At 37.5% G+C, this 15,317-nt stretch overlaps 1 protein-coding gene across 3 annotated transcripts in view; it reads left to right on the top strand.

Annotated features, from left to right (window-relative positions):
- Window positions 1–15,317, top strand: part of MIPOL1 (mirror-image polydactyly 1) — a 205,431-nt gene that overhangs the window by 93,124 nt on the left and 96,990 nt on the right. For all 3 annotated transcript variants that reach the window (XM_084521480.1, XM_084521481.1, XM_084521482.1), the window contains one exon: window positions 2,946–3,053. In XM_084521480.1, the coding sequence (XP_084377606.1) occupies window positions 2,946–3,053 (108 nt within the window). The remainder of the gene's footprint in view (window positions 1–2,945; window positions 3,054–15,317) is intronic.

The raw sequence follows: 15,317 nt of genomic DNA, 5'->3' as shown, positions 1-15,317 counted from the left end.
CCTGAGTTGCACAAAATATTTTGTTTCTAACTTTAAGAGGATTCTATTCAAATGTTTTGCAGGTAGAAAGTTTTGCAGGTTTGGGGTGACTGGTTAGATATTCTTATTTATAATAATTAAAATGAAATATTTCCTTTAGCTTTCAGCTTTCTTAAAAGGATACGTCTGATGTTTCCTTTTTGCTAGTACTGAATTGGATGATGGCTTCTCTTCACTGTGCTCCAAGAAGTATTTTTATATATGTTTTTAGAAGGAAATCCAGTTTCTTACTTGCAGCTGTTGGCATTTTAAAGCCCTGGAATGAACCAATAAAAATAGATGTTTTTTGAAAGAACATCTATTTTTATTGGACCTTACTAACAACCAATAACACAGAATTCAAAAAATGTTGGCTGAAATTAAGAGAAGGACTGCATTGTTTAAAATCCTATTTTTAAAACTTTTATTTACAGTAAGATTACACGGAAGTATCGTATGCTCTTGTTCTTGTGAAAGAGCCCTTGTTTTTAGAATGCTATTTTTAATGGTTAAAAATTAGTTCAGGTATAAAAGTGTTGTAAATTGTAAAACATTAGTAAGTAGTAACACAATATTGCTGTTAAGACTATTATTTAATACTTTCACTAGCAGGATGTTTAAAGATTTTGCTTCCAAGACAGCTACGTATAATAAATACATCCAAATTCATAATTCATTTGTGACATCTTCTGTAAATCCATTGTTTCCAACATATTAAGACACTTATGTGCAAAGGTCAAATGAGATCACCACTTCTTTCAATGATATCCTCAAAATGGTTTCAAGCAGTATACGAATTGAGTATACCCTTTTTTTTTTCACATATCAACGTTCTTACTGAGAATGAAGTTAAAGGTGAATTACCATATGCTACCAAGGTTGATGTAGTGTGCATCCCTATCAACTCAACCTTTGCACATCTGTTTTATGTTACTTCTGTTGCATCTTTATGCTGCTGCGTGGTATGAGGATCACCCTGTGCTGTTTATTTCAGTGTTCTGACTTTACAGGAGTAAAATGTAGAGTGGGGTAAGATTGTGCCCATACTCTTAGTTGTGCAACCAGACCTACACATCAAGGTCTTTTTTTCTGTCATGTCCTGAAGCTAGGCTTTGCTCTTAGCATATTTTCACTTTTCCATTTTTTTAAAGGAATAGCATGAATATAAATTCTTGTTATAAAAGAAGGTTGAGATTTTGGCCTTTCATAAAATATTTCCTATAAGAAACCTGTGATGCTGCCAAATTGGGAATTATAGAGCAGTGTTTTAAAGAAGAGCATTGGCAAAGCAGAAAGGTGAGAGGCCTGCTGATATTACATAGCAACAGGAGTGTCATGAATAATGTCTGAAGAAGTAGACTGATTTTATTTACTTAATGATGTTTAGATCCTGTATGCTAGAGAAAAAAAAAAAAAAAAAACCTAGAGTGGAAAAAAAAAGCATAATTTGGATTTAGTTTTCAGTAATTTTCCTGGGACCTTGTTCTTCATGCCTGCAGAAACACAATCTTTATGCTGTTCATTGCAGAATTACAGCTGTAATTTATGTTTTTTTGTTAGATTAAATACCTCAATTTATAAAAAAAAAAATATTTGCAGTCAAGTGTATCTTAACATTTTTATCTGGATTTCCTTATTTTGTAAGTGTCTTTTTTTCATTTTATTGCTATAAAAATGAAACTGCATTAAGGAACTTTATAACTCTCACTGAGAGAATTCACTACTCCAGGGAGATTTGTTACCTTTAAAATATTTTTTGTTTAGAGTTAACATCAGCTATGTTTCCTTGTCCCGAGTACAAAATTGTGTTGAAATATGTTGCATGCTCTTGTTAGTAAACTCTGCTCTGTGCTGTCCAGAGTCACCAGGGTAGCAAAAGAGACTGAAATATTCAGGTGTTTTGAGTCAACAGCACTCATGTGAGCATTATATCATAATTCTCACTCCTTTCTTACTAATGTTTTCAGAAAGTATTTATTAAAATATTAGTTATCAATTTTGCAATACTACTTCCTTGCAATATATTGTTTTAAAATATTCCTGTTAATTTTGTATTTTTGCCTAGAGCTGTCCAATGGCTGCTCCTCTATGTCTTCCTGGTCCTTCATCCTTTGGGGTTTTGTTTGTTTGTGTTTATAGAACTTTTTTTTTTTTTTTTTTTTCATGAAGCAATGCATTGTCTGCTGCTAATTACTCTTTTAAAACAAAGTAACTGTGCAAGGTCTCTTATGGTTACTGTAAAAAACAGTGAAATATAATTTAGTTCATGATTTGCTGACCTTTAAAATAGGTTCTCAGCTGACCACAGGAAGTATATCTGTGTATGCATGCAGTAGCAAATGTTAATTTTTTTCGTTCTTTGTCATTAAATTAAATATTTAATCAAAACAATCTTAAAATTTCTTTTATTTCAACATGTGTTGTGTACTTGGAATAATCTCAGCATAAAAAATACAAGTATATAAATTACATGTGTATTTCCTTATAAAAGGCTGGTTGGGAAGAGGGTGTTTAATTTATATTTAAGAGGGTGCTTGCTTTTCTAAAAGTATGTATTACTTCCTTGATAATCACTTACTCAATACATAAAAGCCAAAATACGGTATTATATTGGCATAACTAGGAGCAGAATTTCATCCCCATACCTTTGCAATTTTTTAAGACTTCTTAAAACATTATGCAAAATGTCTTTATCTGATACTAAACTTTGCTTTTTTTTGACATACAGTTGGACTAGGAGGAAACTGAATAATGCTGCACATTTTTAAAATGTAGCTCCAGTGCTGTTTTGGGATTGTAACATGCTTTTGTCTAATGCTTTCTCTACTGCAGAAATGGTGACGGGGTTATTTACGTTAATTCATTTGGCTTGTTGAAAAAAATATGCCCACACTCCTCTACTTAATGGGATTCTTCCCTCGTTGCAGTGCAAACGGCTAGAGCAGGAGCTTCATCATCTGAAAGAGCAGAACCAGACTTCAGCAAACAACACGAGACATCTGACTGCTGAAAACAATCAAGAACGTGCTCTGAAGGTAAATCTCCATTTCTTCTTGCAGGCAAATTAAGGTTGTAAGCCCCTGGTGCCAGCTTTCTGGGCTGCATATATCAGTTGTGTACATTTCAGCAGAAGTGAGCTATGGTGTTTGCCAACAACCCCTTCTTTAAACACAGATACAGCATCCTTCTGTTATGGTTTTATTTTATTTTGTGTAAGAAAAAAAAAAAGGAAAGAAAAAAATAACATACTCAAAAATATTGGGCTGATAATTAACACTAGGTTCTTGGAGTCTGTCATTGCACTACATTTTATAATGTGAAGAAAACTGCAACTATTTGCCTCACGGTACCTTTGCAAAACTAATATTTTAAAGCATGGCTATTTGATCTGCTCCCAGCAGTGTGTACTATATTAATAACATTGTTGACCTATACTACTAGTGACCACATAGTTGATACTACTATTTGCAAAAGGGTAGCTAGTTGGAATTGGGAGGAGGAATAATAAGTCTTGTCAATAAGAATAAAAATGAGCAGAGAGGCGGGAGAGGGTCAGAGAAAGGACAGTGTAAAGTGACAGGTTATTGCTGCTTTGAGAAAGGGAAATTGTAACGTCAGAGGAATTGATAGCTACATAACCAGCAGTCTCACTGCTAGCCAGAATAAGAGAAAATGCCAGGTAAGATGTGCAAGTATCATGCACGCTTATTCAACCACTATATTCTTAAAAATCTCTTTTATAGATAGTGGAGAGACAATGTAAAGGCAGAAGTTGCTTTGTTGATACTGTGTTGTCATTTTAAAACTGTTTGATGTAGGCAGTAAGATCCAAGCACATGTCATTTATACACAGATTTTCCTCGGCCGCCTTCTTCTTTTTTTTTTTTTTTTTTTTAATGTTGGGAACATTGTTATTCATGCAACAACTCAACCAATGCAAGATATAGGAATTAAAGTAAATCTGTGTGTCGTTTGACATTTCTCAGTTTAAAAAAAAAAAAAAAAAAAAGGAAAAAAAAAGTATGATGAATAAACAGAGAGGCTGCATGACATAAAAATGCTATATGTTCTATGATCTTATAATTGCCATCAGAATCCATAGTGAATATTTCAAAATCAGGTGAGTAATATTGAAAGCAATCTATTCTCAGATGACAAGAAATAGAGATCATAAATATTCAGAGCTGTTTCTAACTGTAATAATAGCATTGTTTTGAATCCGGTATCACTAAAAGTTCATGCTTGTCAAGCATGCTACTTATAGTAAATAATATTGCTTTTCATTAATCACATGCTGACTTGTTTTTCCAGTGTCATTGAAAATGTTATGCCCAGACTCTTTCCTTCAGAAAATATAAATGCTTTATTGAGAATACACTTTTACATTTAATATTTTCTGACATAATGCTTACAGAATAATTGTATTTTCAGAGCAAGAAGTGACTTAATAGTTGAGAGTGTTACTAGGATTTCATCCTAAGCCTGATATTGCTCTCCTAGCACCTAATCTTTAAAGAATTTAATTTCTGGCTCTCACAGGCATTTTTTGATTTATTTTTTTTCTCAGAGTTAGAGGTTAATTGGTCGTAGTCTTTTAGAGATGAGAGTTGGGGAAGGAAAAAAAAAGGAATGCTTTTAAATTTCTGGTGAAGTTCTACTTTATTAATGTTGTACCTCTCTAAAGTTTGTCTCAGCTCATATTACTGTTGTCTACAGTGAGGGCAGGGCCATCTGAGTACTTTTTAAAAGGCTGCTTGGTTAAGTTGAATTCTTGACCTTGAAAACTAAAATGCCTATTATTGCCAGTATTTCATACAGGCAGCATTGATATCCAGCATATCAACAGTCATCCTGACCTAAGCAGTTATTTAAACGAAAAGCTAATCATCCATTTTTAGTGCAGCTATAGCCTGGAAAATACAGACTGGCTGGTAGGGATGAAAGTCAGATCAGCGCTTCTTTAGCCGTGGGTTGGACCGGCACTCTGGGCCTGAATGGTGCTTGGTTCTGGTGCTGTTGGCAGCAGAGCTCCCCTCAGGAGCCTCCTGCCAGGTGGTGCAACACGGGCTCTGGACACACACCTCCCCTGGGGAATCCTGCTCTCCTCAGCTGCCTTGTCCTTCCTTCTGTACGTGCTCAGTAGCTGTCAGGGGTGCTACGCACAGGTTGTGTGTACAGACCTGAGCAGCCCTCTTGGCTGCTGCTGCCAGTCATCCTCTGGGTTGTCTGACCATTTTCAGAGAAATATAACAGGCTGTTTGTCTCTGTGGTGCAGGGTTAAACATCAGCACAATTATTTTCACCATGATGCAAACAGCTGACTGCTTTAGCTATCTCCACATGCAGGTGAGAAACTGGGCTATGTACTGTTAACTCAGATGGAAGCATTTACACTCCTGCAGGAGGAGTCCGGATACTCATTCTATGTCCCTCCAGGAAAAATTATATCCAGGAAAAATTATATTATATATATATATATACACGTATATACGTGTATATATATATATATATATATATATATTTTTTTTTACACTTAATAAAAAAGAAAAAATCACTTTTCCCTACTCTCTTAAATTAATAGATGTTATCTGACATAGTTTGGCAAAAGATGTATTTTGGTGATAGATGGCACATGAGGAACTTGATTTGCTTTAGGGAGCAATGGAAGTGCAAACATCAGATGTGGTATAAGAATACTTTTAGTCTTAACTTGATAAAAATACTGTAATAAGGATCGGCTACATTAAGGATGGCATAAAAGTTTATTATAAAAGGCGAGTTTCAGGACTCTGCACTGTCCTAAAATACTCAACAACAAAACCCTAAGTGTTACTATTTCTCTCTTAATTTTTAAAATCACCTCACAATTGTAAGTTGCTCAGAAGGAAAAAAAAAAAAACACAAAACTCTAAGACCAGTATCCGCAAGAAACATATTTCTTTCAACGTATGTTAGAGTCTAACAGGTAAAACAAAATGAAAGCTTTCGACTTTATTTTTAGTTATATTAGCTCATGGGGCTGTTTCTACCCTGTTTTGAGGCACCAGTAGCACATAGACTCCTGAGTGAAATAAAGCAGCGGGGAGACTGTTTTTACCTGCAGGAGAGGTGTGCTGGCAGTAAACTGGACAGATGTAGGATCTGGGAATAGCAAAACTGATGTAAACACTCTGCATACTTTCATTTTTACATACTTTTACATCCCATGTCACACAAATAAAACACATGACACTTAAGGTGTGGTGTATAGATCTATAAAGTACCAGTTCACCTTAGTGTTCGATGTAACATCTGTACATGTTTGGTAATACACCTCTGTTAGATGTATTAATATGATGTGGTTTAAGATTTGTGTATTTAATGTATTTATGGGATAGAACATTCCTTATAGTGATGTGGGCCATGCAGTCCAACAATGCCAAATCGGTACTCCTAATTTTTATAGTATCCTTATTAGTCATAGGGGTTTATATTAATTGCATGACAAGACTGATTTCAAATCTTCCCTCCAGGCAATGCCCACAACTGCACAGAGGTCATTCAGGGAAGTGTGTGGGCCCGTATTTCCATAGCTAAAGTAAAATAATCCTCTTCTTTGTGAAACCATTTTTTAAAAAAATCTCTTATTTCAGATTGAATTATAGCTAAATCTTTTAGCGATAATTGCTTCCTAAGGGCCGATACATTTGCACTCTTAGTACATTTTCATAAAATAAGATCTGCAGAGTACTTTGCACTTCTAATGTGTCAGAGTCTATACGTAAGATTATTCGTTAGTGCTTGGCCTTCATAATTAACATTGGTCTCTACTGATTCTGATAAGTATATTCCCACAATACGCTGAAATATTAGATTCAATTAAACATAGAACAGTTAAGGAATTGATATTTTTTCATTAGTATTCAAATATTGTTGTGGATCATTTGATTGTTGGCTTTATAGTGTGTATTTTTGAAATACAGAGCTCCAAGTAATATATTTTCATAAAGAAAAATAAATTTTTTGCCTGTGTCAGTCCTCTTTACTCTGTTGAAAAAGAGTAAGAAATAAGTCTTGTGGGACAAATAATGTGAAAATTCATAGAAAATGTTTAACTGGATTTGAATGAAAAATAGGGAGACATGAATTCTTTTTTTCACAGGCATGATTTCACAGAATCACAGAATTTTCTAGGTTGGAAGAGACCTCAAGATCATCGAGTCCAACCTCTGACCTAACGCTAACAGTCCCCACTAAACCATTTCCCTAAGCTCTACATCTAAACGTCTTTTGAAGACTTCCAGGGATGGTGACTCCACCACTTCCCTGGGCAGCCTGTTCCAGTGCCTCACAACCCTTTCAGTGAAGAAGTTCTTCCTAACATCTAACCTAAAACTCCCCTGGCTCAACTTAAGCCCATTCCCCCTCGTCCTGTCACCAGGCACGTGGGAGAACAGACCAACCCCCACCTCGCTACAGCCTCCCTTGAGGTACCTATAGAGAGCGATAAGGTCGCCCCTGAGCCTCCTCTTCTCCAGGCTGAACAAGCCCAGCTCCCTCAGCCGCTCCTCGTAGGACTTGTTCTCCAGGCCCCTCACCAGCTTCGTCGCCCTTCTCTGAACCCGCTCAAGCACCTCCATGTCCTTCTTGTAGCGAGGGGCCCAAAACTGAACACAGTACTCGAGGTGCGGCCTCACCAGAGCTGAGTACAGGGGGGCGATCACCTCCCTAGCCCTGCTGGTCACACTGTTCCTGATACAAGCCAGGATGCCGTTGGCCTTCTTGGCCACCTGAGCACACTGCCGACTATCACACCGATAACGACTATTCAGCCGACTATCCACCATCACTCCCAGGTCCTTCTCTGCCTGGCAGCTCTCCAACCATTCCTCTCCCAGTCTGTAGCTCTGCTTGGGGTTATTGCGCCCCAGGTGCAGGACCCGGCACTTGGCCTTGTTGAACTTCATGCAGTTGACCTCAGCCCATCGGTGCAGCCTATCCAGATCCTCCTGCAGAGCTTTCCTACCCTCAAGCAGATCGACACACGCACCTAACTTGGTGTCATCTGCGAACTTACTGAGGGTGCACTCGATGCCCTCGTCCAGATCATCGATGAAGATATTAAAGAGGACCGGCCCCAGCACCGATAAAAAATATTTAATAAATATTAAAATAAAAAAAAAATATTTTGTAATTTTTAATCAGGAGGTACATTCTTTATAAAGCAGCTGTTAATCTGCTTTAAACACCAAAGAGACATAGTAATTTACTTTCAAGCCAAACTCTTAGAATGGAGGAGAGTCCGTTTCATGGTGATACAAAAATCAGGTGCCCTTTAGTGACTTAATGAGTTTACTCCAGCCAAATATGATGTCATTAGAATTTGTAAAGGTTATTTCTCTTCTTCAGAATTGTTAGGATGGTAATCTTTGGTTATGATTGTCCTTTTTTTTCTTTTAGAACTTTGTTTAATCATTTTTTTTTAGTTTTCACTTTCTGTAGAATTCATCCTAAATGCTTGCATGGTTTTATTAATGATATCATAAATTTAGAGCAATGGACAAGAAACTGGCCTGCAAGATCCATCAGAAATTCGTCTACAGTAGTGTCATAAAGCAATTATGGCTGTTATCACCTCCTTTCTGCTGACACATAAGAATTGTGTCAAGGGCAGGAAATCTATAGTACGTAGTGTTTTGTAGATAATCCAGTGAGGATGCCCATGAAAAAGCCACTCTGTAAGACTTAAATTAAGTACTTCCTGATTCCCTTCATAAATTGTGTTGATCTCTGGTTTGATTCCCAAGTTAATTGGAAACTGTTTTTCCATACCTGCTATGCTATGCCAACCACAAGAATAAATCCAGTCAACATGTCATTTATGAAGAGCATAATCCCAGAAAGATCTGATGTCTTGAGAGGTTAAAATACTTTTTAAAAATCTTGAACATGTAGTTTAGAATGTTTCTGAATGTTGAAACACGTGGAGTATCCATCCTATTTAGACATATAGTAGTGGTTATTGAATAAAGGGCTGCTTTCAGAAGATAGTAGTTGTGGCCTATGTCTAGTCATTCTAACAGTATTTTCATGTTTAGAGCTTCGGGGCTGAAGTTTCAGAGCTTCATTTTCCTGTGTTTAGAGCTGATTTATGTCTATAAAGCCTCTGATTTTTTTTCTGACAGAGCCACATGCTTTTGAAATATTTAGTAATCCAGAGAAACTTGCCTGAACCAGTGATAGGAGACTAGGAGATTCAAATCTCATCACTTCTATTCAATTGAGCATACAACTTTTTATATTTATTATAGTCATTAATTGCATCCTAGAAGAATGACAGAAAAGCCTTTCAGTATTTTAATAATCATTTTATATAAGGCAGCAGAGATTTTTTTGATTTATTGGAAACCTATGAACATGGCAAGCCCCAATCGCATCCAGAACACATCTCTGCTGACTTCAGCCATTTCATCTGTTATACCATTATTAACTGCAATACTGTTTGAGTAATAGAAAACAGTTCAGTTGCTGATTAACAATATTTTGCAGCTAACAGATGAATAGCTATGCTATCTAGTGGTGAAGTGGCTATTATACCTTTCTCTAATATGTAGTCTACAGTATAACTAGATATTACTCCCTGAAAAGTTTAAAACTTGCTGTTGAACTTCTTGTTGACATGGTGTTACTGTTTGTCAGTCATATGATAAAATTTCCCTTGCATTTTGCAGTAAACGCCTCTGGCCAATATGCACTTTCCCTCCATATCTAACAGAGAATATGAACCTCTGAAAGCTCAGTTTAAGAGCTTGTTCTCTGGAGTTAACCATAAGGCAATTATGCTTTCATTCAGGATGTCATATGTATAAATAATGCTTTTCATTCAGGATGTCACATGTATAGGATATCACACTATGTATAAAAGGGACTGCAACCCCATTTGCAAATGAATTTATAGGTGTGTTTGAAGACGGGGATGCCAGCTGCATCTTGGAAGTAGGAGAGGAGGAAAGGTAAATTGCAGATGTGCTGCTTAGTGGGACCAGATACACCCTGCCCTTGCATTTGCTTATGATCTGTTTCTATTTTATTGAAGTTACAGGAATGTTTCAAGAGCAATAGGAGTAGTTAAAAGGATTCTTGCAGGTTACCTCCAGCAAACAATACAACTAATCCTGAAAGGTTCTTCATGCTATTCTGTCAATAATTTATATGTGGATAAAATACTAGAGGATTTATCAAAACGAGATACATGTACAGTCTCTAACTTTGTACAAGAGCCTCCTAAGAAAGGTGATGCTTCTCTTCCTCTCTCAGGAGAGCTGTCCATTTCAGTTTATATACAAAATTATGTAATATGTTCATTGCACTCTCCAGTAGCTACCCAGAAGCAGTGTGTATGCTGCTTTTAAGTGCCTGGGGTTTGTGGGAGACAAATTTGCTGCCCTTCCAATAAAACTGTTATAAAGTATAAGAGATCACTATTCCATTTTTTGAGTGGAAGTTTGCTAAATTTGAATAGTCTTTGCTTTTAAGTACATAGTGGAGGTGGAAATAAAAGACCTAGTAAAACTTTGAACACGCTGCTGGCAATCTGGATAAGAATACACAAACATTTTTCTTCAGTTGGTTCTTTCTAGACACTCTAGCAGACAGAATAGGTGCAGTTGCAGTCTTAATTACCATTGAACAGAGCCTTTGCTTGTGCTGCACCCAAATCACTTACAGGTTGTCTTACAGGTTGTTACTGAGATTAGACCCAAGTCTGCTTAGCTCTTATCCATGCTAGAATGATTACTCACTTTATGGCTGGTATTTTGAAGCAGTACAGAACACCTCAGAAGATCTTAGTATAAGCCGGTGCATCATGTTGTAAATGAACACTAAAATGAGGCCATGTACAAATCCAGCAAAAATAATTTTGCCCATGTTCCACTTGAACGTTAATTTTTTGCATTCCTTTCTGCTAAACTTACAGTGTCTCCAAAAAGTGGCAACTACATTCTTAATAAGTTATCTTCTTACCCAGTAATTGATGCTTTTGCACTGATAGATATTTGTATTCATTAACAAAAATATCTTTGTTTGTAGCAGTATACAAAAGTTACAATAATTCCCTAAATGTAGCATAAGCTAATAATACAATATTTTCCTCTGATGGAGAACGAGGGGAATAAATGATGAAATGCAACACTTGCCATTTACTGAAAGTCAAGTCATCCAGAATCCCTCTAGAAAAACAGTGTTCTAGAGTCTGATAAATCAGTTGTAAATGAAAGATTATCTCCCTAGTTTCAGGGGAATGAGGTTTGACATAAGATTTTACATGATTTTTCAGAGGGCAGGTAGTGATCTCTTTAAGTGGCCATATTTTTGCCAGGGCTGTAAATAGAAGGTGGTGGTGGTAGTAGTAGTAGTAGTTCTGTTCTTGGTTTACTAGGGGACAGAATTTTGAACCCAGTCAAGCCTTGGGTTGTTACTGAATTGAAGGAAACAAGCATATGTACCAGAGTTTGCTGCATCGGTTGCACTGGTTGTGCCACCTTTCTTTATCTGTAAGGCTGTCCTTTCACTGACAACATTGTCTCACAAGGCAACCCTGTGTGTATGTTGTTCTTTTCACAACAGTTGCTAAGGATTTCTTGGACTTTGTTCAAATGAAAGAAGACCAAGCAGTGTTGTTTCTTACTTACTGTGACTTTGAGTCAAAATTATTTCAAAGCAAAGTAATACATGGAGTAGAGTGAATGTTTATAGGCAAAACAATATTTGTCCAGAAAATTATTTTGAGAAGACTTGCTTCTGTCTAATTTAGTTATACTTTTCCAAAGTATTGTGTATCTGAAGTAATTTTGGAATGTTTCATATTACCTGTAAACACCAGCACAAGAATGGCACTGCTCGTGTCTTGACAGACTGAACAAAGAGCATCCTGGCAACAAGCGTTTGTTCACCTTACCTGATGAGTTTGTCTTCCTTCTCTCCTGTTAACAGATACTGAACATCTCTAACCAAAGCAGATATGTTTATTGAACTTTAATTCAGTTCTAAGCATTAAGAAACTCGCACTGTGTTTGCTGTGCACTTTCATCTGCTCACTAAAAATTCCTCGGAGGTCTGTTGCTTTTTATTTGACAGGCTTCGAATCTATCTTGGCATCACATTACACTTGATGATCTTAAACATCAACAAACTGTTTGTATACACTACAAACGTCTCTTTGGCATCGGGGATGATGTGGTCATTCAGATCTTTTGTCTGGATGTTTTATATTTTGTTTCCATTTCATATGCGGAAATTGTCTTCCCAGTGGGTCACTCAATATTGTTACTTCTGGTTATCAAAAGTATTATTTCTAATGAATAGTACCTACTGTGCTACTTACTGCAGGTACTTACTGTGCAATATTTTGTTTTCAGGTTATTTTAAATCTGGACTATCATTCTCCCGCTCATCTAGACTGCTTCCATGTCCTCACTTTTGCACTCTGTGCAAAGAATCACCTATTTCATGATAGTACACTTCTGTGACCATGACCTTTCTATTGACATGGCCCTCTCATCCATATTTTTCATTTAACCATTCTGTAATTGCACATCTTATATTAACTTCATATGTTACAAATACTATGCACTTTCAGGTACCTGCTTTTCCTTCTAAAAGGATAGATTTCACTTTGCATGGTTGATTCACTTGATCACTGTTTGCCTTCCTGGAATTTTTTTCTTGCCCAGTGGCACGGCCTCTTGGACTTACAGTACAGTAAGATCTGCAAAAGATTTACATTTTTTTCAAGTGTAAATCTTTTGCAGCATTTTTATATTGTTTTTCTAAGCTGCACCAATGTACCTCAAAATTGGAGTAATTTATGGATCTGAGGCAGGTTGCAGATATATGTATTCCAGAAATATATATCCTGAAATAAACAGACCTTCTGAAATTGTAAAAAAATTAAAAAAAAAAAAAAAAAATCTATGCAAGCATCCTGTGTCCTTCTAGAAATCTGACTGCTATGTGTTATTTTGCTCCTTATCTCCTTAAAAATGACACCCATGCTTTAAAACCATGACAAGGAATTAATGAGTTCTAAATTACACTGAAATCCGTCAGTATAGTTGTATTTGGAATCACAGAATCTGCAAGCAAAACATACTGTAGAAACCACAATAGTGTTAGAAAAGCTGTTCATATGAGAAAGTACATTCTTAAATAACAAAGACCCCATTAACTGTAATGATAAGCTTCATTGGTATCAATGGCATTGTTACCTGCTCCAGCCTTGGTTCATTTTTCTTCCCTAATAATATATTAGTAGTAGTAGTAGTAGTACTTTGAACATCTGAGCTAGTGTCGTGTTATAGAATCATAGAATATCCGGAGTTGGGAAGGACTGACAAGGATCATAGAATCATAGAATGGCTTGGGTTGGAAGGGACATTGAAGATCATCTAATTCCAACTGCACTGCCATGAGCAGACATGGCATCCACTAGATTAGGTTGCTCAGGGCCCCATCCAGCCTAGCCTTGAACACCTCCAGGGATGGGGCAACCACAACTTCTGTGGACTTCTATGTTCCAATGCCTCACCACCCTCTGAGTGAAGAATTTCCTCCTAACATCTAATCTCCCCTCTTTTAGTTTAAAACCATTCCACCCTGTCCTATTATCTGTTCACAAAATTAGTTGCTCTCCATCTTTTTTTATAAGCCCTCCTTAAGTATTGAAAGGTCACAATAAGGTCTCCCCAGAGCCTTCTCTTCTTCAGACTGAACAGCCCCAGCTCACCCAGCCTTTCTTCACAGGAGAGGCACTCCAGCCCTCTCATCGTCTTTGTGCTCTTCCCCCAGGCCTGCTTTATCAGATCAACATCCTTCTTTTGCTGGGGCCCCAGTCTTGGATGTAGCACTCCAAGTGGGGCCTCACAAGGGCAGAGCAGAGGGGGACAGTCCCCTCCCTTAACCTGCAGGCCACTCCTCTGGTGATGTAGCCCAGGATGCAGTTGGCCTTCTGGGCTGCAAGCACATACTGCTAGCTCGTGTCAAGCTTTTCATCCACCAAAACTCCCAAGTCCTTCTCTGCAGGGCTGCTCTCAATGAGTTCTTCTCCCAGTCTGTACTCATGTCTGGGATTGCCCCAACCCAGGTGGGGTTGACCTTGCACTTGGCCTTGCTGAACCTCATTAGGTTCACCTGGGTCTACTTTTCTAGCTTGTCCAGGTCCCTTTGGATGTCATCCCTTCCTTCTGTTGTGTCAACTGCACTACTTCACGTGGTGTCATCTGCAAACTTGCTGAGGGTACACTCAATCACTTTGATCATCAGCATCGATAAGGATATTAAACAGTATTGATTATCAAGTCCAACTCCTGGCTCCACACAGACCACTCAAAAATCAAACTATGTATCTGAGTGTTGTCCAAATGCTTCTTGAACTCCAGCAGGCTCAATACCTTGACCCTGGGGAGCCTGTTCCAGTGCCCAAGCGCAAGCGTGTTCTTGGTAAAGAACCTTTTTAAATCATCAAGCCTGAACTTCCTCCATCACAGCTTCAAGCCATTCCCTTGGGTTCTCTTGCTAGTCTCCAGAGAGAAGAGATCAGCACCTGCCCCTCCACTCTCCCTCGTGAGGAAGCTGCAGGCTGCCATGAGGCCTCCTCTCAGTCCGCTCTAAGCTGAGCAAACCAAATGACTTCAACTGCTCTTCATATGTCTTCATATGTCTTTCATTTGCCACTATAAATCATGTAAAATTATAATTCGATACTATAAATCATATTTCCAAGCATAGAATAGAATAGAATCATTCAGTTTGAAAGGATCTTCAAAGATCAAGTCTGACTGCCTCACTACTTCAGGGCTAACCGAAAGTTAAAGTGTGTTATTGAAGGGAGTTATCCAAATGCCTCTCGAACACTGACAGGCAAGGGGCATCAACCACCTCTCTCGAAAGCCTCTTCCAGTGTTTGATAACCCTAATGGTAAAGAAATTTTTCCTCGTGTCCAGTCTGAACCTCCCCTGATGCAATTTTGTGCTACAAATGCATTGTATCCAATCTCTTAATTTAGATGTGATATTCTAAATCTGAAACCATTTTGTATGTAAACCAGTAACTGTTTTCTGCAATGTTTAAAGAAGCCTTTAGTATTAGTTTCTGTTAATAATATAATCCCTAATCTTCAGTGGATTTTGCTCGTGGTTCTATAAGTAACCACCCACTGTGGCTTTACAGCGTGAAAGAATAAAATAAATGTTCCCAACATCACATCTTAAGACTTACATTGGCATAGTTTTCAAAGATGTATCCACACAGTACTCTAATA

This window comes from Aythya ferina (assembly GCF_964211825.1).
Source record: "Aythya ferina genome assembly, chromosome: 5".
In the NCBI taxonomy this organism is placed as follows: Eukaryota; Metazoa; Chordata; class Aves; order Anseriformes; family Anatidae; genus Aythya; species Aythya ferina.
The sequence above is the reverse complement of the archived record's forward strand: the minus strand, read 5'-3'. Positions and strand labels throughout refer to the sequence as shown.